Below are 27,848 nucleotides of genomic sequence, written 5' to 3' on the forward strand. Positions count from 1 at the left end.
GTGTGTGTGTGTGTGTGTGTGTGTGTGATTTGTGTCTGCTTTTGTCATTCCAGTGAAGACCTGTCCGGCTGTAACTGCTCCCGACCATGGCGCGGTGACTGGCGGGAACACGTACGGGGAGGTGGTGACGTATTTCTGTGAGACAGGGTATGACATCATCGGCACCTCCACACGTACATGTCAGGACAACCAACAGTGGAGCGGCAACCAACCGTACTGCTCAAGTAGGTTTGCGTCCTCTCATTTCATCAGATAAAGCGGGTGTGACTTTGAAAGACAGCTATACAAAGCCATGTCGTGTTCCCGCAATCCAAGCCAAAAGGAAGAGGCCACTCATAGAATCTTTGCCAGATATATGGTTTAGATGTAACACTTTACCAAGTTTTGTGACGACAACTTATGTTGATATGTTACCGTTACTTTTCCAGAGATCCAGTGCAACACCCTGAACCCGCCGAGGTCCGGCTCTGTGTCGGGCGGTCACGAGTACGGCGACACGGTCCAGTTCAGCTGCTGGACAGGCTACACGCTGACCGGCAGCAGCAACAGGACCTGTCAGGAGGACGGGCTGTGGAGCGGCACACAGCCCACATGCGCTGGTGCGTTGTAAGTAAATTGGTATACGTGGCTTCCTTTCCATACCTTTAAAAGATGGAACTAACGTATAATCCATCATCTTTGTTCATTACAGAAAACGAATGCCCTGAGCTGGATTCCCCTCCAAATGGCTACAAGACGGGTGAAAATGGCTATGGTGATACCGTCATCTTCTACTGCAACAGCGGCTTTCAGATGGCAGGTCCCGTACCTGTGATTACACGTACCTGTCAGGCCGACAAGACTTGGTCCGGTCTACAGCCAAGCTGCACGAGTAAGTACATTTGTATCACTAGAGTTCCACGAACACATACCTTCGCCAAATAAACAAAGATTATTATGAAGAATGCCTGTTGTTCAGACCTTATAAATCGTTGACATTATGATGGTCCAGTCCTATCGTAGATATAACTAGATTACAAAGTTCCTTAATTCAATATGCAAAAAAATGCATGTCCAAAGTATGAAAGTCTTATCTAAGCAACGAAGACCATATTTGTTTCCTCCTAAATTATGTTAATGTGAAATTAATCTGTATGATTATGTCTGATAATGTTCACCTTCACTAAGCTTCATAATGCTACAAGTATGAAATTCCTATTAATTACCACTCCGGAAGTATAGTAAAATCTGGAAGTTCCACCGCAGTACCTTAGAAAGCCGCTAGGGGCCATAATTGAACTTGACCTTCATTTCCCTGACCCCTACCAACCAAACATACCCACCTACAAAATATCACCAGAAGCCATCCAAGTCTTTTCAAGTTATGTTGTTTACAGACAGTCACTCACTCAATCATGTGCATGATAGATTAGAGAACTCTATGATCCAGTAAGATCTACAATAGGACAAGACATTACATTATGGATTTATAATGTCAAAACGGGCACTCTTCAAAATAACCCTTGTTTATGTGGCAAAGATATGTGTTCTTGGAACTCTATCTTTTGATAATTTACTGCGCGCATCTTTCCTCACATCGTGCTTTGTTGGAAAAACACGATCCCTAATACAGATGTTTGAAAAATAAACCACACACGCTTGTTTATTTATCTGACCTACTTTCCAACTTGCAACCAAAACAAAGTTAGATACGGTCTCTGAACAGCGGTCAGTTCATAGCTTGACTATAAGATTACACATTCTACCCAATATCTATGTAATGACGCCTTACTTTGCATAAATAAATTTGACATTATGTTAATCATCACCTACAGTACCTGCTTGCCGAAAACAATGAATATTCATCAATCCCCACTGGAGTTATCCTTCTTAAAAGTTAGAAACAAAAAGGTTTACTGCAGTTCAAAACAAGTCGCCAAGGGGCCCAAACCTACACCACTTGCTCCCTGCACCAAGGTCTATCCACCACTAAAAAATCATCAACCTGGCACCAGCGGACGACTTAACGTCCAACTTTGAACCTCCGCTGCAGTACCGTAACTTGTCGCCAGGAGGCCCATTATCGAACTTGACCTTCATTTTCCAAACCCCTAAATAACTACCAAATATAATGCAAAACGATCCACAGCGTCAAAAGTTATCTTGTTCGCAAACACACACACACACACACACTCGCCCCGCTGCACTCATGTAAATGAATCCCCAATTTGCATACAATACATTTCAGGATTTTAATCATCACCTACGGTATGTACATATCAAAAATAATGTAAATCCACCAACCCCTCCTTGACTTATTCTCTTCCAAAGATAACGACAAAATCACCCACTGCAGTTCAAAACAAGTCGCCAGGGGGCCAAAACTTACACGACTTACTCCCTGCCCAAAGACGTATAAACTACCCAAAAATCCCAGACCTGCCACTTGAGGATAACTTTAACGCCAACTTCGACACTCCGCTGCAGTACCGCAACTTGTCGCCAGGATGTCCATTATCGAACTTGAACCTAAACCCCTAAATAACTACCAAATATAATGCAAAACAATCCACAGTGTCAAAAGTTATCTTGTCCGCAAATACACACACACACACACACACACACACACACTCACCCCGCTGCACTCACGACAGAAAGTGCCAAGAGTACCATTTTCTTACAAAACCTTGGTATACGCAACCGCAACTGCAATACCAAATATCGCGACATTCCATCCACAGCTGCCCAAGTTATATGAGATTGACCTACATACTGGGACACAAAAAACTTTTCCAACCAAAACATACCCTTCTTGGCGAAGGCAATTATCACCTGAGTACCGTTATGCATACTGACTACCTTCGCCAAGAAGGTTATATTTTTGGTTAAGGCCTCATGTTGTGTCCCTATATGTAGGTCAACAGCATATAACTCGAGAAGCTGTGAATGGTTTTAAATGATATTTGGTATTTGAGTAGCGGTTGCGGAAAGGTCGTGTTCGAAAATGGTTGGCGCAGGATGGTAGCGGGCCAAATGTGTGCGTCCGCTTTTTTGTGTACAGCATAACTCGAGAAGCCTTGAATGGATGGTTTATGGACGTTTCGCCCGATGGATCTTTCGCCCGTAGTCGTTTCGCCCGGTATTGAGACGGTTCGCCCGGTAAAAGGACGGTTCGCCCGATATGAGGTACCGTGGGCCTTGGACGATTCGCCCGGTGGCTATTCATTCATGGTTTTGCTGTGTTTTGAACATTTCAATAAAGAATTTAACAAATTGTATCCCCGTGTTTATTCTACCCGAGAAACGATACATTTATCGAGGAGTTACTTAGTACTAGTAACTTACGCCCGTACGGGTAAATACATGACGTTACCCATAACGACAATACCATAACGACTCCCAGCAAAACTTCGATATCGAACGAATTCAGTTGCAATCATAGCACACACACAATCTTATATCCGCGTAATGGTATCATTGCATGCACTGACATAAGTTACGTGAGATAAGAATTCTAACAAAGAAGTTTTTAAACCAGTAAGCTCAGAGTCGCGCAGGCGCCCACAACAAACACTAATATATAGGCAACAAAATCGTCCGCGTCTGTTTGTCAAATAATGGCGTTGGCTTCACAATTTTGAGTCAACTAAGAATTACAGTGATATGGTATGCATTGAGAAAGCACGTTCTTATCTAGAAATTGAGTCCATGAATCATACACAGAAAGAAAACCCTGTCAGTGTGTCGCTCTCTCGCCGTAAACAACAAACAAGTTCAAAATGGCGTCACTGGCTTGGTTGATAAATCCCGTCACACAATGTGGTTTAATACCGTGTATACTGCTATTTGACTGTACTCTCCAAGCAAAGGAGAAATAGCAAAGATTAATAATGGCAAAGGTACCAAGAAAAACATGTAGGACATATGCACAGATATGATTACAGTGGGGCCGCGTAGCACAGTGGTATTGTATTCGGCCCGTGATCGAGAGGTCGCCGGTTCGAATCCGCCTACCGTGTTGCCGGTCTTGTGCCCTTGGGAAAGGCACTTTACACGACTTTCCTCACTTTACTCAAGTGAAAAATGAGTCGTCCCTCGGATAGGACGTTAAATGGAGGTCCCGTGTATGGGGAGAGCCATACCCCATGCACGTTAAAGAACCCCCACACGTGCGATGGTGCGGTGTGCGTTGGTGCAAATCCTTCTGTCGGGAGTTGGTGATTCACTTCAAATCACCCGGATGGAGGCCTGGCGAACCTCTGTCTCGTATCAGCCACATGGTGAATTACATCATTCACCCGGACGGGAGACCTGGCGCATCCCCGTCTTGTAATTAGCCTACGAAAGGGTATGTCACCCCGTAAGGGGCGGTATAACCCCGTCGTGTGTAGACATGTGCGAACATGTCTACATTTGATCACGTCGACCGATGATGATGATGATATGATTCACAATTTTGGCGTTGAAAAGCGCCGACGAATTTAGCGAGAATTTGGCTTTTTTTTTTACATACGATATAGTCGACAGGCTTGTAGCATACTAGTAGTGCCCGGCCGTTAGCAGGACTTACATTGTACCCTTTTGCAAAGTATTACCCAATTAATGTATGCTGCTTGTTTCTGTGTGTCCTAGCTAGGGACTTCTGAAAAGCAGGCAGCAGCCTGAGTGATGTTTCCCTGGTAAAATGAAATAGAATGAAAAAAAAAATGAAAATGTAATCAAACTGATAAAAGCTCCTTGATGTAATGTATTGAAACAAGAAACAAAATGGCGGCGATGTTTACACAAGCTATCCCATGAGGCCATGCGTTTTGTGATATGTTTGAACAAAGAGGGTTGTGTGTGTGTGTGCGTGTACTAAAATTGCTAGTTTATAAAAAAAACTTATTGTTTTTGTCATGGAGATTTCATGAAGTACTTGGGGAGGTTGGTTCGAATCTACATGTTTTGTGTGTTGCTGATATTTTCAATATTTTATATGTCTAAACTACCAGAGTTGCAAACTGCAGGATGTTTTGCTGAGAAACTATGTCCAAGAACTTGTCTGTAAATAATAGAATGAGTCCCAACGGCCTTTTCTGAACCCATAAGAAGCCTTACGTACTGATGCGAACACGTATAAGGAAATCAATAAATCTTACGAAATATGAATATAATTTCTTTTCGTAACGTTTAGTAAATGATTACGTATGAAATTCTATTCGCTCAGCAAACCCGGCGGCACGTTAGTTTCTTTTCGTCCGGGTACGCTCCCCTATCGCCCGGCCGGACCCGATTTCGGATCAGCTTACGTATGAAAATGGTCGACAAACGTATGAAAATGGTCGGCAAACGTAACAAACCGCCCGGGTACGCTCACCTATCGCCCGGCCGGACCCGATCTCTGATGAACAAACTGAGACTATTAAATCGGCATACGTATCTACAATACTAGTACGTTTGTATCTACATTGGGTGAATCCTGGCCTTCGGCACTGGTGTGTGTTTTAATATCGGGCGAATCGTCTCCGGGCGAAAGATCCAATTCGGGCGAAAAGTTCCCGGGCGAAACATCCATCGGGCGAAACGTCTCCGGGCGAAACATCCATCGGGCGAAACGTCCTGTTACCGAATGGATCCTGATAATATTTGGTAGGTGGGTATGGGTCAGGAAAACAAAGGTCAAGTTCGATAATGGGCCCCCTAACGGCTCCTTAAGGTACTGCAGCAAAACTTCCAATTTTGACATCTCGTGTTCTGGACATAATGTGGTCATGATTTTTGAGTGGTAGATAGCCCTTGGGGCAGAGAGTAAGTGCTGTAAGTTTGGACCCCCTAGCGGCGTTTTTGAACTGCAGGCATCGATTTCCTTTCAAACTTTGGACGAAAATAACTCGAGAACGTATTGACGAATCATCATGATTTTTGGTATGTAGATAGAATGAGTGATGGCTTACATAATTTATACTAATTATGCAAATCAACATCTAATTTGCATAATTAATGAGGAAAGTTCATCAATCCATGCCAACAGCACATAACCCGAGAAGCTGTGTTTCATGATATTTTGTATTTGAGTAGCGGTTGCGGAAAGAAAGGTCGAGTTGAATGAATGGCGTGGCATTTTTCGCCAGGACGGTAGCGGGCCGAGTGTGTGCGGCCATTTGTTTGTGGAATACATAACTCGAGAAACCTTGAATGGATCCTGATAATATTTGGTAGGTGGGTAGGGGTCAAGAAAACGAAGGTTAAGTTTGATAATGGGCCCCCTAGCGGCTTACTAAAGTACTGCAGCAAAACTGACATCTCATGTTCTGAACATGCTGTGGTCGTGATTGGTAGCTAGTCTAAGTGATCTACATCTACATATCTATACCCCCAAATGGCCCCGCATGGGGCATCGTAGGGGGGGAGTTGAGGCTCCCGGGTTAGGGCGGGCAGGCTGCCTGCCTGGCACGGAAGCACTCAACGTTGGGAGCACTTACAACCGTGCCAGGCTGGGCGTTCCACTCAGAGATGGTTCGTGGAAAAAATGAATGTTTGAATGTGTCGGTACGGGCGAAGATGGACTGGTATTTGTGGTTGTGACTTCCCCGGTTGCGCCCTTGGGCTGGTTTGAGTATGTTGGTTGTGTCTATATCAATATCATTATTAACTACTTTGTAGAAGAAGGTGAGGCGGGCGTTCCTCCTCCTTTCGGAGAGAGGGCGCCACTGCAGGTCTGTGAGCATTTGTGTCACGCTGCTAGTCTGCCGGTAGTCATTAAGCCCCGTTTACAAATCAAGAATTTAGCTCGGCCGAGTTGTCAGCGAGCTCTATTACGAGGAGGTATGATCCTGATGCCTACGAAGACACTCTAATATTTGTTCGAAGGCATCAGGTTCATGCCTCCTCGTAATTTAGAGCTCGCAGACAACTCGGCTGAGCTAAATTCTTGATTTGTAAACGGGGCTTTAAGGGTCACTCGGGCGGCCCTGCGCTGGACGGCCTCCACCGCCTGTATCCCTTTGTTGGTGTGCGGGTCCCAGACGATGGCACTATATTCCAAGTGGGGCCGTACCAGCGCTTTGTAACAAGTGGCCTTGACCCTAGATGGTCAGTGGGTCAAGTTGCGCCGAATGACTCCTAGGACCTTACCAGCTTTGCTAGTGGCGTGGTTGATATGGATGTCCCATCGCAGGTCGTCGGACAGTTGTACTCCAAGATAGGGGTGGGACTTAACACCGGTGAGGGCTTCTCCACAGTGGGAGTACTGAGTTAAGATGGGGTGCTTCTTACTGGTGATATGGAGGATGTGGCATTTAGAGGGGTTGAACGACATAAGCCAACGATTTTGCCATTCTGTTAACGCATCGAGGTCAGACTGCAGACCTTGAGCGTCAGAAGGCTTGCTGATAGTTCGATAAATCAAGCAATCGTCAGCAAATAATATAGAGCAGGAAGAGCAGAGGGCCTAGCACAGTACCCTGTGGAACTCCAGAGGTGACCCTGACAGCTTTAGATGTTCCACCGTCAAAGACAACCCTCCGGGTTCTCTCCGTTATACCCCCTCACATTATATAATGAATGAATGAATGACCTTTATTGTACATTTGTGCTCAAACAAGCTAAGTACAGGTCGTAGCGCTAGTGATAAGGTACAATTTTGACATAAGAAAAAAGGTAGCTCATCACCTCCGCATATGCTAATACATTCTAGTATGTACAAGTTCAACTTCTTCTCGCTTCTTAAAACAGTTATAAACATAAGAACAGAAGGAATCAATAATGTATGGTTTATCTGATTGCATGAGAAATATGAATTTTTCTGTGGTATTCACGATCTTCGGACGTACTTCGCGATCGCAGGAAGGTCGGTTGATTTTAAGATCTTAAGATAGTCTTGCGTATTTTTCGCCCAAAAACTGTCCCCCTCACAAATAAGCGAGGCTCGTGCGATCGACGGTGAATAAATCTATGATAATGAACCTCCCATGACCTCTTGCACGCGGACAAGGTAACACAAAACGTTCCTCAAAAAAGGCAAGAGATCAGTAAATGTTGCATATTTTGTTGTCGGAATCTTTTTAACCAATGAATGGAATGCGTGGGCATAATAGAAATGACACAAGATAGGAAAGTGTGTCACAAAGCCAGCCTGCATACTACCACAGGGGCCACAATGTTAGAATTACCCTCACATTCCCAGAAATTCAATATATGTAAATAAACGGAAGTCGGGCGAACGCCGCCCGAACGTCACCCGGCTGACGGGCGTTCGCCATCCGATTTGCGCTCGATGATTAATAACTAGGTCTGTGCTCGCCTATTGGTCGCAAGACTATCGACCGATACCCTTGCGAGGTACCCAAGATTTGCACGCATTTGATCTGCGACTCGGTAACGAGCTCGATCTGCGATCTCAGCGATCTCCTGCGACTTGTCGCTTATGTTAAGAACATGTTTCGCTGCATGCACCGCGACCGTCGTAAGACTCCTGAAAATTGCCGGCGATCCCTAAAAATCGCAAGATGATCGTGAGAACACCGGACGTCTTACTCACGAAAATGTCATTTAGAGCTCGTAAACTAGTCTTCCGATCGAATTGCGCTTAATGTGAGGGGGGTATAAGGAAGGCCTTAAGCCAAGACTGAAGAAGGCCAGAAATACCATAGTGCTCGAGCTTGCTCAGCAGACGTTCGTGAGGCACGGTATCGAATGCTTTGCTAAAGTCAAGCACCGCGGCATCGACCTGTTTGTTCTGGTCCATGTTCTTGGTCAGGTCTTGGAGGTTAGCACCAACTGGCTCTCGCAGGACAGACCATTCCTGAAGCCATGTTGCGCTGGGGACAGAATGCCATAAGCGTCTACTCGGATGTTTCATCATGTGGCTGTGCACGATGTGCTCGAGCACTTAACCACAGACCGATGTCAGGGACACCGGTCTATAGTTTGATGGCAAGGTTCTGTCCCCCTTTTTGATTGGAGCGATGTTAGCTGTTTTCAATCTTCAGGAACATCTCCCGTGGATATTGACTGGGAGAATATGACCCGTAATATTGGCGCAATTTGTTCGGCTACAGTCTTCAGGAGGCGAGGTGGTATTCCGTCTGGTCCTGTGGCCTTGCTGGGGTTAAGACAGGAGAGCTGTTTGGCTACCCCCAGATGACTTACATAATTTAATACTAATTATGCAATCAACAGCTAATTTGCATGATTAATGAGGAAAGTTCATAAATCCACTGAATTTCATGATAGGACTTTCAAACTTGTTTTCATTGTTTTTGTCTGAAAGGTATTTTAGAGAATAATCTACATGGAGAGATGCATTCAATTGTAATCAGTGGCCAATTAACAGAAATATACAGTGTTTTCGGTAAACCATCTTCCAATTTTTATAGTGGTGCTCCTAGATTTTTGCTGGTGCTCCTAAGTTTTCGGGGTTAGGAGCACAGTGCACCTAGATGTTTTGTGTTTACCATGTGATAAGATAAAAATGTGAAGTAGCACAATATATATTATATCATGTTATAACTGATAAACTATTTCTAGCTCACATATACCATGGGGTCTGGTCTTGTTTTACCCCAAGTTTTTTTTGGCGACGCCCCAGGGGCGAGCCTAATGTTTATAGTTTGTTGGCGACGCCCCAGGGGCGAGCCTAATGTTTATAGTTTGCGACCGTTTGACAAGAATTCCCAGAATCTCGCAGGCATGTCAGGAATTTTTACAGGCATGCGTAGTAGAGCCATCTGAGTATTCCCTGGGGAATTTGTTTCGAATACGTTTTTTAATGACAATGACAATGAAGTTTATTGCATATTCATGCCCCATTGGGGCTAAATGCAGTCAGTTTGGTACATAGTAAGTAATCGGAAAGCTATACATATATATTACAGTTTACATGCTTCTTCTCTCTTCTTAAAACATGCGTGGACGAGCTTACAGAGTTTTTCCAGTATATCGTAGTTAGATGATGACATAAGGTATTTGAACAGATTTTCCTTCGTCAAGTGCGCATATTTTTTATCTATATGTGTAGCATTAGCGAATGCATTTCGCAGATCTTTGTACAGCGAACACTCTAGGACAAAGTGTACTTCGTTTTCTACATACATGAAACTCTTATCGCAAAATATACATAGTCTATCATCAGGAGGAGTTCGGTTATATCTACCAGCTTCAATTTCCAGTGGATGATCGCTTATCCTTAGTTTGGTCATGGCCCGGCGATATCTAAAATTTGCTATATCCAGATATTTTTCTCTTTCATACGAATGCTTAAATTTTCTGTAAGTTCTTAACTTATTTCCTTAATGTGATTTGGAACGAAAAGGCCTTTGCTGATACGTTCCTTTCCGAAAACACAGCTACTTTTTTTGTTAATTGCAAATAAGAATAATGCGTTGACCTCACCATTTTATTGCATGTACCTCATCATTTTAATGCTATGTTTCTGTTTTAGATAGTATTACGTTTTTGTTTCACTTATTTTTTTATTATAAAGACAAACATATTTTTGATTTTTCACAATCTATTGGATTGTTGGGTAGGTTGTCCAAATAGTCAAAGAATTATTGTTCAGTTCTTACCGTTCATCACCGGCAGAATAGCTATAAACCATAATATCTTTTGTAACAAAACACCTGGTGTTATTTAACAAAAAGGGGAGGTAAGTTGGTCACTAATATAATTTGGATTGTATTCAGGGACATCTGGAGTATAGATGTTTACATATCCGTATTGTGTGATGAATGTGATGATTTGTATAAGGGCTTTTATTTGTTTGTGTTATATATCATGTGTTTTTCTGTGACTTTTGCTATATTTTTTCCGCTGTGAGGTCCATTTGATGTTTGTTTTTCTTGGGTAATATGGGTATACGGCCCAATCCCTCCGCGACCAAGTCAGTGGATTCACTCTGTAGCCTCAGGGATGTCATGACGGCATTTACCTGTGGGCATATAGAAAGAAAAGGGTATGAATAAACTGCAAAATATCATGTGTTGTATAGTCATTCTGTCGACAATGAATGGTAAGAAATGAACAATTAATTGACTCCGCAATGCATGGTAGAAATTAAGACAACTAATTAGTCCATCATGATCCGTAAAAATTCAACAATTTCTGTCCGTTAGAAAGGGTAGGAAGTGAAGTAATTACAATCAGCATCCCCACCTAACTTCTTCAGCTTTTCCCCCTACCCGTTCACCTTTTCCCCCGGACTTCCCCTTAAGGGAACTAACCCACTTGAGGTCGGACCGGCCGGCGTGATGTGCTATGGCGATCTGGCAACTTGCTAATAGGGCCTTCACACGGATATCGAATTAGCACGAATCAAGCCGAACCAGCCAGAATGAAGTATTTGCAAACTTCGTGTCACATTCGGGGCCATTCGGGTGGGAATTCTAAATGGGCCTTAAATCCCCTTCACACGAGAAGGAATGAGCCGGAATGCCGTCAGAATGAAAATTCTTGTCTATTCCTGTGAATTCGTGGTACATTCTAGACATTCTTACGGCATTCGAAATATTCTTTCGGCCACATTCTAGCAGGATTCGAGGTGGCTTGCCGTTTCGGTTCTCCATCGAATGAGATAAGAATGTTTCGACTAATGTTAGAATGCCGTAGAATGCGGTCAGACTGCAGTCAGAATAGTTAGAATACATTAAGAATCCACTACGAATGCCTTTCGATATTTCTCCAATTCGAATGCACCTCGACAGTTTTTAACATGTCAAAAACTTTCGAGCCAGCCAAAAGAACGGGGACGAATATCTCGAATGCAGTAAGAATGTTTAGAATACAGTACGAATTGCGAGGAATTGCCACGAATAGAAAAAAAATTTCATTCGGACGGCATTCCGGCTCATTCGTGCTCTCGTGTGAAGGGGGCTTTAGTTCGGCATCGACATGGTTACCCCGAGCCCAGAACAGACCGGCCCAGGTTGGAAACAACGCAGATAAAAGTCCCCGTGTCGATCCGAGTAGCGGGATCACGCCCGTGAATAGGCACTGCTTCGACCCGACCAACATTTCGGTAAAGTAGATAAAGACAGAGTACATACTCAATATGTGTCTGTTTACGGTACCTTGGTACCAAATGACAGCCAAGCGATATCATGGGCACTCTTCATGTTACATTTCTTGTTACTTGTACATGTGCGCGCCCTGCTGCACTTCGACTGTGTTCGTACACGTTCTGTATGCCATATACATTGTATCAAAGATCCAGTCACACTTCCTTGAGTTACACTGTACACATACACAACAGACACACGGTACTGAAACCACAGCATATGTGACGCGACGTAATAAAGACGCCGCTGCCGACATTTTACGTGCAAATAAAGATCTGTTACATCAAGTGAAAACTTGAAATACTGCATGCATGGAACGATTCCAACTCTTAGTGTACTCACTCTCTGTCTTTGTATTGATTCATTTCCATACTACATTGATACCATTACTTCACCATTGCATTTACAAGAAACTAGGTATATTTCTCCACCCATGAAAGCTCGACTACGGCTGTATATTCAAGACAAATACTTGCCACACCAGTGCTGTAAAAGAAGTGTGTAATGCTTTCAAGTAATGCCATGTTGGCAGAAAGCGGGATATCAAAGTGCTTGTGAGGAAGGGAGTTTAATATTGCTCCACAAGCCTTTTGTAAGGCAATAACTCCCTTCAGGATGATGTTGATACCAGAAGTATTACTAATTTGGTGACCTGATTATGTCAGAGAAGCCGAGAAAAATGATCCCCAGGCTTCTTTAGGGGACACAGCCAAGAAAACAGCCAAGCAAAGAAAAGAAAAGCACAGACAAGCAAAGAAAATTAATGCTTTTAATTTGCAGGATTGACTTATGCAAGAATGTGATATACCGTCAGCATTTTCATGCCCTCAAACCCACAGACCTGTTTAAACTCAGACATTTTGTACAGATTTTGGGTTGTGTGAGAAACAGTCGTAACAGATTGACTTTGTGCGATCCAGAAAAGCTCCCTAAACAAGAGCCCACCTGGATAAGACATCAGCATGATGCTCGCCTTTCCGCGGTCTTTAAAGAGCCGAAATCGTGGGGAAGGATACTACAGCCAGAGTTAGTCAATTTCAAAACAGGTAGATATCTGTCACCTAAACAACACACATTTCGTTCCCTTTTATCATCCATTCATAATACTATGATGACCATGTGTTTATTTAAAAGGAAGATGCCTCTCTTCCCACAGGCACACAATGCTAAAAAATCAAAACTACTTCTAAGTTTTAACGACTAAATTGTTTCCTGTTTATTGACAAAGCGAAGATAAAAGCAATTCATCCGAGCATCATCCCTTCGGAAGGGAATTACTCGGAAAGGGGTTGACGGATGGACGTGTTGACAAGTACCTACATAAGGTGTCGCGATCCGTGTAAGAACTTGCGATGTATTAACGTTAAATAACCCGCAGCTCGCCCTGATAATTTGTCTAATGTCCTTGCACTTAGCCTACCTTTCAGAAGCTAAAACAGCTTGCAATTGCTCCTTGCTACCTCAGGTTGGAAAGTCAGGTTCTCTTCATAGATGAGACGCAGAAGGAAGACGTTCACGTATATTTAATCTAAGAGTTGTAAGTAATGCAATAACCGCCGTGCTATCGATACAGCGGTCCTGACATCCGTATCCCCAAGCTGTGTCCGTACGCCCATGTACTGTTACAGTAGTGTCCTTACCCCCAAGAAGTATCCATACCCCACAGTAGTGTCCATACCCCAAATTGTGTCCGTCCCCCCAAGTAGTGTCCGCAGCCTCAAAGTGTGTCCATACCCCCAATCAAGTAGTGTCCGTACCCCCAAGTTGTGTCCGTCCTCCCAAGTAGTGTCCGCACCCCCAAGTTGTGTCCATACCCCCAATCAAGTAGTGTCCGTACCCCACAAGTAGTATCAGTACCCCCAAGATGTGTCCCTACTCCCATGTAGTGTCCGTACCCCAAACAAGTGTCCGTACCCCAAACAAGTGTCCGCACTCCGAAGTAGTGTACATAGAGACATACATGGACACTTATACGATCCTATCAATTGTTGCAAGGCTTACATCTGTGACTGACTGGCTACGTATCTTATTTCTCACATCTGGCGCGATCTGCTGATCGGCGTTCCCAAAGATATTTCAACCCATCCCCTATCCGGTCAATTCCCTGGGCGGCGTACCTGTAAGTAATCTTTTTCTCTGCTGTCATATGAATGGGGAGGGAATGTCATCTTCCCACGCTTCAATAACATCTGGAGGAACGAAAAGAATCATTTATCTTCACTGTTATTTGCTTTTGAATTCCATTACTCGTGGTATAATTCGTCGTACCCAACGGGAACATACTTTTTAAAGATACTTTGCTGTACCGTAAGGTGTATGATACAAACTGCCCCAAGTATAGCACAGTAAACATGAATACACTCTTCATGTGGTGTCGACTCAAATATCAAGATGTACTTGAGATACAAAGCAGGACTGGTCACCCTTTTAACTGTTAAGACAAAGGTAAACATGGAGTAAGACTCCTTATCTTTATGTTCCGATATCTCATGATGTTTCAAAATCTCTATGTTTCGATATCGCAATGTAAATGGTCCCTGTCACGTTCCGACATTAGCTGGGCTGCGGTCGAAGGAAGCGACCGATGAGAGAGGAACCAGGATGGGTCTTGGCTCACTACCTGAATGATTAACTCGTAGGGAGAGACATCAACAGCCTTTCTTACACGGACCAAAGCCACGTTTTGTTTTGTTTTGTTTGATACAAATATTCTTAGATCATATACCCTCGCCTAATATTCTCCGTATCTACCATTTGGGAGGGGGGGGGAGTCTTTTACTTGGTGACCGCTCTATGTTCCGAAATCTCTATGTTCCGAAATCTCTAGATCTATGTTCCGAAAAATGCAGAGATGTTCCGACACGCAGCTATAATTGTGTACATATAAACATGAGTCGTATTCAAGCCTATCCTCACGAAGCTAAACGCCGCCCGTGAGCTAAAAAAACATTCAAATTCTAGTTTTAGATCTAGATTTAGATCTTAGATTTTTTTTCTAATACTGTCATCTTGTGTCATTGGTTAGGTCTTAAAGTCTGTTAATCTAAAACAGAGTTTAAACTCAATCGCAAATTTCAGCTGAAACTTTTCTTCATATCTATAAGAACGTTTCAAATTAAAACACGCACCGTTTGCTGTATAAGTACCTGGATAAGATACCAGTGCTGGTGCTTGCCCTTCCACGGCCTTATAAGAGCGCATCACGTTATTGTTGGGTGGAAAGCTAGCGCTGATCAAATTTTGTACGCGTACGCTCCCAGGCTCAGCATGGCAGCTCAGTTTCCTCTTTCGAGAGAATTGAGCCCGTCATGCTGATGACACTCCACACAAACACGACTAATCAGCCCCAGGCAGGACTGAGTCCGGCATGTTATGACAAATTTTCCCCTTTTTCTTTTATCTCTATGTTGTACCTCAGGACGATTCGGTGCAAGCCGAACTGATAAAGCTACGAGAGGTGTGCTTCGATCCCAACATTCATCTTGAAGATGAGGCGTGCCCTGGACTGATCAATGCAGGCACGCGGGCGAAACCCAACAAAAACAAAATTTTGAATGATACCTTGCTGCACCTTAGGGTGTTTGATACAAAGTACCCAAGGTATAGCACAGTAAACATGAATACACTCTTTATGTCGTGTAGACTCAAATATCAAGATGTACTTGAGATACATAGCAGGACCGGTCCGACCATGATTGCTAAGGGCACAACCCGTCGTACGTGCAACTGCGTGGTGTCTACCTGCCACAACTGGTGCTGGTAAACGGGCTGATAACTTCAGCTTGGTCTTGCAGATAGGGCTTTGTGGACTGTTATAATTGTTACTTAATTTAAGGTGAGATATGGTCAGTGAAATGATTTCGGCCGTGTTGTGTTTTATAAGGTCAAAGGTCACGTTTGACGGTTCATTTCTTATGGAATCATATACTGGTCTTCCCATAACTGTTGGTAGGCTAAATTTGACAAGATGTAAATGTTTTGACGGAATAAAGACAAGTAAGAGAGGACGTACTAGTCACAATGATTAGAGGATAGTGCTTAAAGAAGACAAACAGGACAGCCCACGATACAGAGCTAGTAATGTCCATTTCTTGAAGAGCATTTAAGTTGGGTATCACCGTCCTACACATGGTGTAGCAGTTTCTGTGTTTGTTCAGGCCTAGTTGACAGATCAGAATAAATGCGTTACTGATAACAAGAGCCACCCGTGAGAGAGGGCCACGAGGAAATAAGTACCACATGATCTCCTCTCCCCTTCACGGAGATGTAAACAAACCCCCACTGATCACTAGAACACTTACAGAACAGAGCAGAACCACCGCGACGATAATCACGCTCACGCAATTTAAGCATGACATGTCTCTTTCTCCTTACATAACTTTTAACTTAGATGTCCCATCTCATGTTTTCCCTGTAGCGCCCAGAGTCCGTTAAGGGCCCCAGCCACCCACCTCACCAAGCGGCAAGCTTATACAAATCAACACATTCATCACACAATACGGATAAGTAAAAGGAAGGCATACACAACATCTGTACACCAGATATTGCTAAATACAATCCAAATTATATGAGTGACCAACTTACCTCCCCTTTTGTCAGTTGTTTTGTTACAAAAGATAATGTGCTGTATAGTTATTCTGCCATAGACGCACGGCAAAAGACACCACGTGGGTCACATGAGAGGGTACCCCGTGGCCGGCATGGGCCCGACGAACACGTGTCCCGGCAGAAGAGGCGGTACCCTCCAGATTGGCCTCACTACCCTTCCGGGACCCCAAAACGTTCATCGCTGGGTCACTGCACCAAAACGTGGACGCATGGGAAAAACTAGCAAAATTCTTGGGACAAGGGAACGGAAGTACTTGTTTGGATAAAGAATAGTTCAGGATAAGTTCGGGATAAGAAATTCGTCGCCCCGCGTTTGAGGGTAGCTTTAGAGGGCAGACGTAAAAGTCGGAACAGGTCGTCGACCCGAATTGCCACCAAAGTGACATGTACACCGAGTACGTAGCACGGAACAAAACTAAGTCGGTATGAACAGTGGCTTCTGCAGCACCACGCCCTACCCTCGCGGAGAGTATTCCATAGTAGGAAGTCCTCGATGAAGGAGTGTCCGTTTGCGTCTTAATCACAGCTGGCACGTTTTAAGATCAACGAAACGCCAGATCTTTGACCCGTATTTCAACTGAACCGAGAAGTTTTACCCGCAAGTAACAACCTACCGTAACTTGGTTGTATCTCCCTGTATGTCACAGAAGGTCGTACAGCTCTTGATCTTTGAGCAGATGTTATAGAATGGCTTACTTATGCACCTATGTCAACATTGCAGCGTGATAGCTTGATACCTTGAGGTAACAAAACACAGTATTTATCCGCGAACCCCGGGGTCTATGACGCGGGTACATAAAATAGTACGGATTATTTAGCGTGAGCCGGCTGCAGTTATGTGACCTCCGCAAAGTGGCGTTTCAAAGTGGAAGTGAGAGGGCGATGCGCCGACAGGATTTTGTTGTTTTTCAAAATTTTGTTCCTTGTACCCTAAACTCGAACATATCCGTTTTTGGTATTCCAAAAGTGCACCCTACTATCTTTTTTCCGCGTCAAAGCCAGTCACCTTGAGGCCCTTAACTACGTTTAAATAATGCCGTAATTGCGCGTCAGCTAAGGTTGTCGTTTGTCTAAAGTACAAATCTGGGTGGAATTTTGCTGTCCCCCTGTCATTAGAATTTATAACATTGCAAATTACACTAATAAGGCATATTTTAATGTTGCATATGATCTGAGCATTTTACACCACCATAGACCATGCTACGAAGCGGCATCCTTCTTGTTGGCCATGATCACCTTGGCGTACAGCCATGTGTACCTTTGGTCCGCTCAGAAAAGTCGCTATGGACGTTACAGTATAACATAAAAGCACATATGGTTAAGGGGTTTCACTTACTAAGTTACACGCACAGACATAGATTGTAGGGACTAATAGGTTTTGCGTTCATTTTATATGCGTATCTATATCATTGTATTTAAGGTGTACAGAAAAGCACATACCTCAATGTTGCAGTTGTTTCCAATATCTTGGTATTTGTTGTCATCGGAAAATTACAGGCGGATTCACATGAACATGGTGGTAAATAACAACAAACCACACTATCTATGTATTTGATTCTACACAGGTAACATTGTATTCACTTTAATAAAATAGACCATGTCGCTACCAATCCATATGCAGCACCATCTATAGACCACACCATTAACAACATCATACTACACAGCACATCAAGGACAACGTGACGCGACACTACGACACTAGCACAGACAGCCAGGAACATGATCATGACTTACCGAGCATGCAATTCCTTAATCATCTCTATCAAGATACCATACAAATGTATAACAAAGACAAACGATATTACCGTCGCCATGGCAATGCTTTTTCGTTGCCACGCTTTTTTAATTTTCCCCCTGGCGCTACAGCAGAATTTTTTACTCAAAAGAGTGGTATAGACAGCCAGATGATATTAACCACGCACAATGATATCCTTTATACAGCAGACCAATTATTGCGTTCGACAAAAAGGGTATGATCAGCTGAAAAGGTTAGTTAAGACTTCATTCGCATAATAAGTTAGGGAACTCCAGTTATACCCCAGTTATATCTACAAAAGGACAAGACCATTATAACATCAACAATTTATAAGGTATCGAAAGCAGGCATTACTCATAGCATAATTCATAATAAACCTTGTTTATTTGGCAATAAACCTTGTTTATTTGGCAAACGTATGTGTTTGTTCGTTGAACTCTAGTTCTGAGCATATTTTAGCGGCACAGTGGTGTGCTGTTTATTACACACACATGACCGTCACAGCTTTGTAAAAGAAGCTTTTCTTTCCAAGTCGTGTGGCAACACTCTACAAGCAATAAAAAGATACATTTTCCACCACCTGTCTCATTTAGGACAACAGTGTCCGGCCTTGTTACCGCCGGCAAACGGAAATGTGACAGGCAAGAACTTCTATGGCGACGTGGTCTCCTTCACATGCCACCCTGGCTACGAGTTGAGCGGCAGCGATACAAGAACCTGTCAAGCCAATCAGCAATGGGATGGGACACAACCGACCTGTGACAGTAAGTGACGATAGTATCTGACTTTCACAAGCCAATGGCACCAAAGAGTATTCCACACGCATACCCGATTGTCCGTCGGGCCTAACCGCAAACCCTTTAATGCGAGCAGAAAAGGTAGACAAAAGCCGCAAGAAGACTTTGGCTTTGACCTAACGCGCCAACATGAAAATTGAAATGTAAAAAGGTGCATCCTTTATTGGAAGAAATACAGTAATTCGCATATAATAAATTACGAAGGCATCGCATCTATTCTTCTTTACCCACAGACACAGTTTTAAATAATTTGCTATGATGTCAAAAATGTTGAAAAAACAACAAGTTTTTCTTGATGTCTGTAACGTTATAGGTCGAATAGGGTACATGTAGAGATTATAGACCGAATACCAAAGTTATTAAGTTAAAAGCTATGTCACTTGTTTACAGGGGTGCAGTGCCCTCCGCTGACTCCCATATCCGACGGTCAGATGAGCGGAAACAACTTCTTCGGCGACCGGACAACCTTCGTCTGCAACACTGGGTACGAGCTGAGCGGCAGTACCACCCGCTCCTGCCAGGCGGACAGGACCTGGTCCGGAGCACAGACATCGTGTAACAGTGAGCGGCATGTTTGATTTGCTGTTGACAATGTCTTAAACATTGATATGATAATACTGTTGAATGTAAGACCTGCTATATGAGATGTGGTCTTGTCTTAGTCTTCCATGTGCTATTACTATTACCACAGCGGTATTCGTACTACACAACCTTAAGTAACAGCCACAGCGAACAAGATTAGACGATTCACGTATAACGTTACCTTACTCTTCCATTTCCCTGCTCAGGGAAACAGTGCCCAAGTCTGTCCGCTCCGCTCAACGGCAACGCCACTGGCGGGACGTACTTTGGTGACACAGCTCACTACACATGCGCAGAAGGGTACGAGCTGACGGGGAGTGCGGAGAGAACGTGTCAGGCCAGTCAGCAGTGGAGCGGCAGGGAGCCTGCGTGTCAGAGTACGTCACACCATTGCTCAAATGTGCGTCACGCAACGGCTATTCTTCGCTTTGCTCGCCACTGACTTTGCTGATTTGTTGCGATAACCTGTTTTATATACTCATGCCATTCAGAAATACAATGTCCAATGTTGGATGCTCCCCCGAACGGCGGTATCAACGGCACCAACTATTATGAGGACACCGTGGTGTTTGAATGTAACGTCGGTTACGAGCTGGTCGGGAGTCAGCAGCGAACCTGTGAGAGCAGCCAGCAGTGGACCGAAGCACAGCCGTACTGTGAGAGTGAGTATGGATGAAATATCTTGCTCGTACTTGTGTATGTCTGCAAGCCAAACATAACGCTACTAATATATTATATTGGATGTAATATTATGCACACATTATAAGATTCATGAATCGGAAGTCATCAGAAGAATCATATATCACAAGAGAAAACGTTTGTAAATGCGATTTTGAGTGACGAATGAGATAAAACTGGCGTATTTGATGCTTAACGTTACATGTGATTTTTTTCCAAAGAGAAAAGCTGCCCGCAGCTGACCGTCCCCGCACATGGAGCAGCCAACGGCGGGATATATTACAGCGACACGGCCTCGTTCTCGTGCGACCCTGGGTACGAGTTGGTGGGAAGTTCGGTGCGCACGTGTCAGGCGGACGGACAGTGGAGCGGCGTACAGCCAACATGTAACAGTAAGGAGATAAGGCTATTGATTTCTGCAAACGTATATGATTGGGAAATTTTGTTCTTGGTGCCATTAGTTTATCTGTGGCTTTGTTCAGAAGCAGTTAGTTAATAAAAATGGATTTTAATAATTTTTCGGACGTTGCATTCATGGTGCAAAGAAGAATTCTTGTAATCCCAACAGTGTCCACCAGAAGTGCAGTTTATTTTTCAAATATCTTTGTTTACTACTGTCATGACTTGGGCGAGGGGTGAACGGCGTCTTGTCGAAAAAAAGGATAACAACTCAGGGCCTCTGGTGTCTTAGTCTGGAAATGTATTTTGTGTTAGTTTGTAAACAGAATGACACTTCAAGAAGCCATCTCGTACTTGTAAATGAGATATCATTTTACAGGAAATCAGTATTGTTTATATTGTGTACAGTGCTTGAGATCATAATCAATAACGACAAATACGAAATGATCAGGTTTCAAAACATTTTGTAACGAGACTATATTTCACAAGTGCGTTACATTTTGACAACACATTGATTTCAGTAAAGGAGTGTGTGCCCCTCACGGCCCCTGCAAACGGCTCTGTCAGTGGAGGACACGTTTTTGGTGACCAGGTGACCTTCTTCTGTGACCTTGGATTTGACCTTATGGGAGTACCTATCATGACTTGTGACGACAGCCAACAATGGAGTGGAGAACAACCAAGCTGCAATAGTAAGGATAAGATTTTAAAACAAAGAGTCAGGTTTGGTGAACATTTTTGTATTTCCTGCAAAAAAGTCCTGTCGCAATGACTCTACGATGTGATGCATTTTTAATGGCTGAATACATTGTCTGCAATGTTGTCCTCGGTGCTGCATAGTAATCTTAAGAATGTACCTGTTGGGATGAAATTATGATAACGTTAGATCCACTATTGCATCATAAAGCTTTAATTGCGTGGTTTCAGTAAGTTTTTCTCCTCATTTTCCAGAGAAGCAGTGCAGCCGCCTCACACCTCCTGCCCATGGTGCTCTCACCGGGGGCTTCTCGTTTGGAGAGGTTGTGACGATCACATGTGACCCTGGGTACGAGCTCATTGGAAGTGGTACCAGGAACTGTGAAGCAAACGGCCAATGGACCGGTTCTCCGTCCCAATGTCAGAGTAAGGAATTATATGATCTTCTGCATTGGTTTATTTGTATGTGTACATTTTTGGCCAATGTAATATTTCCCCAAGTCGTACCGAAGATCTATAGGTCTGATCTATAGGTCTATTAACTTAAATGAGCCATAAATGGCTTGGAAGATTATTTAATTCCAATTTAGTTTATGAATTATAAATTGTATTTATTGTATATTCTGACAGAGAAATGCTGCAGCCGCCCTGCCATTCCAAACGGTGATTATAGGGGGACCCACTGCTTCAATGACACGGTGACCTTCAGCTGTGACCTTGGACATGTGCTGGTGGGAGCCGCTAGCCTGACCTGTACTGAGACTGCGCAGTGGAGCAACCAGTTACCCAGCTGCCAGAGTGAGTTCATACCTGCATTGGCGGCCCCTTATGTCAAGTGGTTTGCAACGTAAGAAATCAGTAAGACAAACAGTGGGATTTGACGCCTTTGTCTTTTTTTAATTAAATACAATTAAAATGCTTTTCAGAGTAAAATGTTTATGACTGTTGTATGTATTACAGGGAAGTGCTGTCCCAGCTTTACCACAGTACCTGACGGGTCTTTCAGTCTCCGCCCGGACAACTGTTACGGCAGCATCGCTGACTTCAGCTGTAACCATGGCTACGACCTTATTGGAAACCAGTACGTCATCTGTGATGAGAGTGGCACGTGGGATGGCGAGATGCCTACTTGTCAGGGTATGTCCAGACAACACACGTGACTGTATCATTGCATACAAGGTAAAACGTTCTGGTTTTCTGTTTCGGAATCAATAGGGAGACATTGCCAATTTATGATTTCTAAAATTCCTTTGGTAGCGATAAAGCAAAGATGTGTGTAACATTATTTTACTCATGCAAGTACGCACGATGCACTGAACACGATACCAGTGTCAGTCAGAAAGCAAGTGGTTTTATATCAGGCTCATTTTTTCATCGAATGAGTTAAAATTTAGCAAAAAGTACATGTTTACAAGAGCAAATGTCATATTGAGATTGAAATTCAGTGTTTTTCATTGTACTTCAGTGTTTTATTGGCGATTACGTTGATTTCAAGATGAACAGTGGCCTTGGATGTCCATAGGGGTGGTTCAATTGACATGCAATTACCTCACTATTAGCCATTGTAGGAGACTGGTCCTGCACATGCATCGAATTGCATATCTCTATAATCTACATGCTTATTTTCATCTCTGAAATCCAAACTGTTTTTTTCGTTGCTGGAGTGGAGAGAGGTATGAGTTAAATTTAGAGCGGTTTTAGGGCCCTATTAGCTAATTTAAAAGTTCTGTAGCCTACTTTCCCATGAACTAAGAGTAATCAAACTTCATTGTTTTGACTTGAGAAGTAAAAATTGGCAGGTAACCCCTAGAGACATTTATCATTATGGAGGTGTAATTTCAGCTATCGTCTGACAAACTTCCAAGGGTGTTGTAATCTTTAAATAAACTCGGTGGCTTATGAATATCTGAACAAAACAATTGAGATATTTCAATCTCAAGAGGATATATGCCTCACCCTCGTACATGTTGCTTACAGAAACATGCTGCGGCGACCCCGGGGCCATAAGGAACGGCATGAGTAACTCTACAGGACTGTGTTTCGGTGACGTGGCTACCTTCACGTGTGAAGCCGGCTTCCTTCTGAGGGGCAACGCCACACTGGTGTGCGACGCAAACGGGTCATGGGGACCGACACCATTCTGTGAACGTTAGTAGAGGACGTGATGATTGGTTCGAAAAGTTGTAAACCAATTGTTTTATCCCAAAGTTATATTCACGCATGACTAATGATCTGTCTTAACAGCAGTGCAAGCTCAAACTCAAGACAACGACTGGTGTGGTTGCAATATTATTTGATTTCCACACACAATCATTTGAGAGTAACCTCCTCAGCAATAAATAACACTTATGCTAAATGTTATCATAATTTCACAGCACACAGCTTGTGTGAAAGATCGAAACTAGTCATCCCGTCAGCTGGGTCGAAGATCTGCTTCGAGAGCCCCCAGGGTACCACACCTGTGGAGTACTGCCAGATGCACTGCAATGCACCAAAGGTGTACAACAGGTGGGACAAATTTCCTAATGAAAGATCATCATTCAACATCCACATAATGACTCTACATTATAAATATGGTGATGATCCACATTGCACTATAAAACTTAAGTTACCACTTGGTAATAAAACATGATGTTCACGTATTGTTCAGGAATGAAGACATGTACGAGTGCAGTGTGGAGACGTCGTGGCTGTGGAAGATCAGAATCTACCTCCCCGCCGGACAGCAGCTGCTCACATATGTAGACGTGGGAGAATGTTCAGGTGATCATTTTTGTTTTACTTTTTGTTGTGAACATGTTGCTTAATACACACCTTAACAGAAAAAAACACAGTCACAAACATCACAATGCTGATGTGCAAATGTTCCGTGTTCTGTTCAGCTCCCTCCAACCCTTTCGCTGCTGTCACCGTGGGAGGACTGGTCATCAACGCCAATGCACCTTTGGACATGGCGGATATCGAGGCTGAGATGAGAGGGATCCTTCAGTCGTTAGGACTGTGCAACGATCCCTGTCAGGTTAGACACCAAGCGTTGATTTGTCTCTAATGAACGCAATTAATTTTTCATTTTCTATACGATTACTAAGTAACATAAATGCAAAGAGAAAAGAGAAAGTTATCCAAAGGACCTGATCACCATTTCATTTCTGAACTGGCTCAACAAAAAGATACATTGTACAATTTCTACAGATAGGAGAAATAACCGTTGAAACAGCACCCAATGCACGATCAGGACCACGACTTCGGAAGCGCAGTGCAGGTATCCAGTACCAGGTGTCTGTCCAGCTGCTCGCCTATGCCGACCTGAGTCTGGTGACCCCCACCAACACCGTCCAGATGGAGTGGGTTCGTCTGGCAGGGGAACTCGGGTAATGTATTAAACATGGTGTCTTAAATGTAGAACCTTTGGTAACAAATTATGCTGATAGCTTTCAAGTAAAACATCTAACGGGTTGCAAAGGATTTCCGTCATATTTACAACAACAAAACCCTTCATCGGTAGGAGATACCGTTTTTACTTGGTGTCCTTTTAAAAGCTTTTGTGCTGTGGAACTAATCCAGAAAGCAGATCTTCACGCGGCTGACCAGTATCCAGCCAGCCCAAAAACGTTTAGCTGGATTTGGGGTCGGCAAATTTACGGTTCTGCCCCGTAACCAGAACCTATTCAAACGATGGTAACAACTAGAGTTCCACGAACACATACCTTTGCCAAATAAACCAGGTTTGTTATATAGAATGATATCTGTAGACAAATGCGTTACTCATTTCATTTTCTTTATAATTATATGCTTGGAGTTGGTTTATAAAATTTTGGCATTGATTATGCAAATTAGATCCCAAGTTACAATTAATTGATATCAAATTGTATCAAGCATTACTTAAGCTATCAGCATACCAAAAATCATGATGATCCTTTGATCCATTCTTGACTTCAACGTCTTTAAATACACCTCTTACTCTCTTCCCTCTTTTTCAGTTACATATGTGACAACTTTGATGCAGTGGATTTATGAACTTTTCTTCATCAATTAGCTGTTAATTTGCATAATAAGTATCACATTATATAAGTCTTCACTTAGGCTATCTACATCCCAAAAATCATGACGATCCTTCAGCACGTTCATATTTTCTCATTAATTATGCAAATGAGATCATCATTTGCATGATAAATATGTATTGACATTTCTCTTTCTCAGCTACATATGTGACAAGTTTTAAAGTCCTATCATGGAATGTAGTGAATTTATAAAATATCCTCATTAATTATGCAAATTAACTGTTGATTTGCATAATTGGTATCTCATTATGTAGGTCTTCACCTACGCTACCTACATACCAAAAAACATGATGATCCGTCAACATGTTTTTATTTTCTCATTAATTATGCAAATGAGGTCATCATTTGCATAATTGATATCTATCGACATTTCTCTCCTTCCCAGCTACATATGTGACAAGTTTGAAAGTCCTATCATGGAATGCAGTGGCTTTATAAATTTTCCTCATTAATTATGCAAATTAGCTGTTGATTTGCATAATTAGTATACCATTATGTAAGTCATCACTTATTCTATTTACATACCAAAAATCATAACGATCTGTCAACACGTTGTAGAGTTATTCTCGTCCAAAGTTTGAAAGGAAACCGGTGCCTGCAGTTCCAAAAAAACCGCTAGGGGGCCCAAACTTACATCACTTACTCTCTGCCTCGAGGGCTATCTACCACTCACAAGACTGGCATTAAAAATGTATTATTGCCATGACGACGATTGAGGGTACAACAATACAGCTCAAATCAGAAATAGGCTGGAACTTCCATGTCGCACTATCCCTGGCACAATATACTAGCCCACCTGTAACATAAACCTACAGCCAACAGAAATGTACTATCCCCGGTACAGCACAATGGTCTGCCAGTGACCTAAACCTACAGCTGAGCACTACAGAAGTCTTCCTGTCTGCCTGTGGCGTATGGCTTGAACAAGCTCTAGAAAAGAAAATGTATCCTTCATAACATAACATAACATAACAACCAAGACAACCAAGATCCATTGTGCAGAGTTTCCTGTCTTACCACTAGTTTCAAAGGACAAATTCCTCCAGGGAGCCAGTGTGACCTACATTCCACCATTGCATACGAGAGATACATCTGGAACAGATTTAGGGGGGGGGACTTGCATACCCAGCATACTGTGGAGTACTAGCATTCTTGGAAAAATGCCTGTGCAATTCCTAGAATTTTTGCAGACTGAATGCAATATATACCACTTGACGACTCCCCTGAGGCGTCGTCAAAAAATCATGATCACAGCATATCCAGAACAGGAGATATAAAAAATTAAGGTTCTGCTGCAGTACCTTAGCAAGCCGCTAGGGGGCCCATTATCGAACTTGACCTTCGTTTTCCCGACCCCTACCCACCTACCAAATATTATCGGGATCCATCCAAGACTTCTTGAGTTATGCTGTTAACACACAGACACACAGACAGACAGACTCACAAGCCCAAAACATAACCTTAGCCATTCTGGCAAAGGTAAATATGGTAAATTACATTTGCTTTCAGCCAAGTTGCCTCCGGCCTTCAGAATCGGGTTGTTTCGGGAGACGTGGTGATGTCTGTTGACGGCAGCCGGCTGACGGTTGTGGATGGAGGTTTTCACACGTCACAACCGAACCTGGGCTGCAAGGAAGGCGAGCTGCTTCAGGGCATAGAATGTGGTAAAGTATTCATTAACGTTCAACCACAGACAAACTGGAAAATCTCTGCTTGGGTCATCAACAAAGTTTCCCGAAAAGTTCGTTCATTGGCTGTGTATGTTGAATGTCATAGAAACATCTAAAACGTGCTAGCTTGAGTTAGTGAAGAGAGGATTGATAACCTACATTTTGTCATCCCCAAACATGTACCAGCAATTTGATATTTTACAGTTCCATGCGGTCCCGGCACGTACCATGACGTGTTTGAGCAGGCCTGCCGCCCGTGTCCTTACGCCACGTACCAGGACGAGTTCGGCCAGACGGACTGTAAACTGTGCCCCAACGGGACCACTACGGACAAGAGCGGGTCCATGGATGTTTCCAAATGCAAAGGTGTGCCTACAAGTGAAATAACTAGATTCTGTTCATGAGTATTTTTAATTCCTAGAGCTCATTGTGTTGTATTTGGTAGGAGGCTCCTTTTAGAGGGTCATGACATGAATCTGTATTTGTACAGCGTTTGAAGACTGTAACTGTGGGATCCACCCATGTGAGCTGACTCCACAGGGATACGAGTGCACCTGTCTGCCTGGATACTTACTTATAGCTAA

General features: G+C 43.2%; 1 protein-coding gene across 1 annotated transcript; it reads left to right on the plus strand.

Moving 5' to 3' along the window:
- The first annotated feature begins 651 nt into the window (after nucleotides 1–651).
- On the plus strand, nucleotides 652–24,582 carry LOC118428842 (CUB and sushi domain-containing protein 3-like). Its single transcript, XM_035839071.1, has 14 exons — nucleotides 652–871; nucleotides 18,975–19,145; nucleotides 19,569–19,739; nucleotides 19,967–20,137; nucleotides 20,252–20,422; nucleotides 20,660–20,830; nucleotides 21,359–21,529; nucleotides 21,789–21,959; nucleotides 22,164–22,331; nucleotides 22,494–22,670; nucleotides 23,511–23,681; nucleotides 23,909–24,041; nucleotides 24,184–24,296; nucleotides 24,416–24,582. The coding sequence occupies exons 1-14, from the start codon at nucleotides 652–654 to the stop codon at nucleotides 24,580–24,582; spliced, it is 2,346 nt and encodes a 781-aa protein (XP_035694964.1).
- The last annotated feature ends 3,266 nt before the right edge of the window (nucleotides 24,583–27,848 follow it).

The sequence above is a fragment of the Branchiostoma floridae genome, chromosome 1, assembly GCF_000003815.2.
Source record: "Branchiostoma floridae strain S238N-H82 chromosome 1, Bfl_VNyyK, whole genome shotgun sequence".
In the NCBI taxonomy this organism is placed as follows: domain Eukaryota; kingdom Metazoa; phylum Chordata; class Leptocardii; order Amphioxiformes; family Branchiostomatidae; genus Branchiostoma; species Branchiostoma floridae.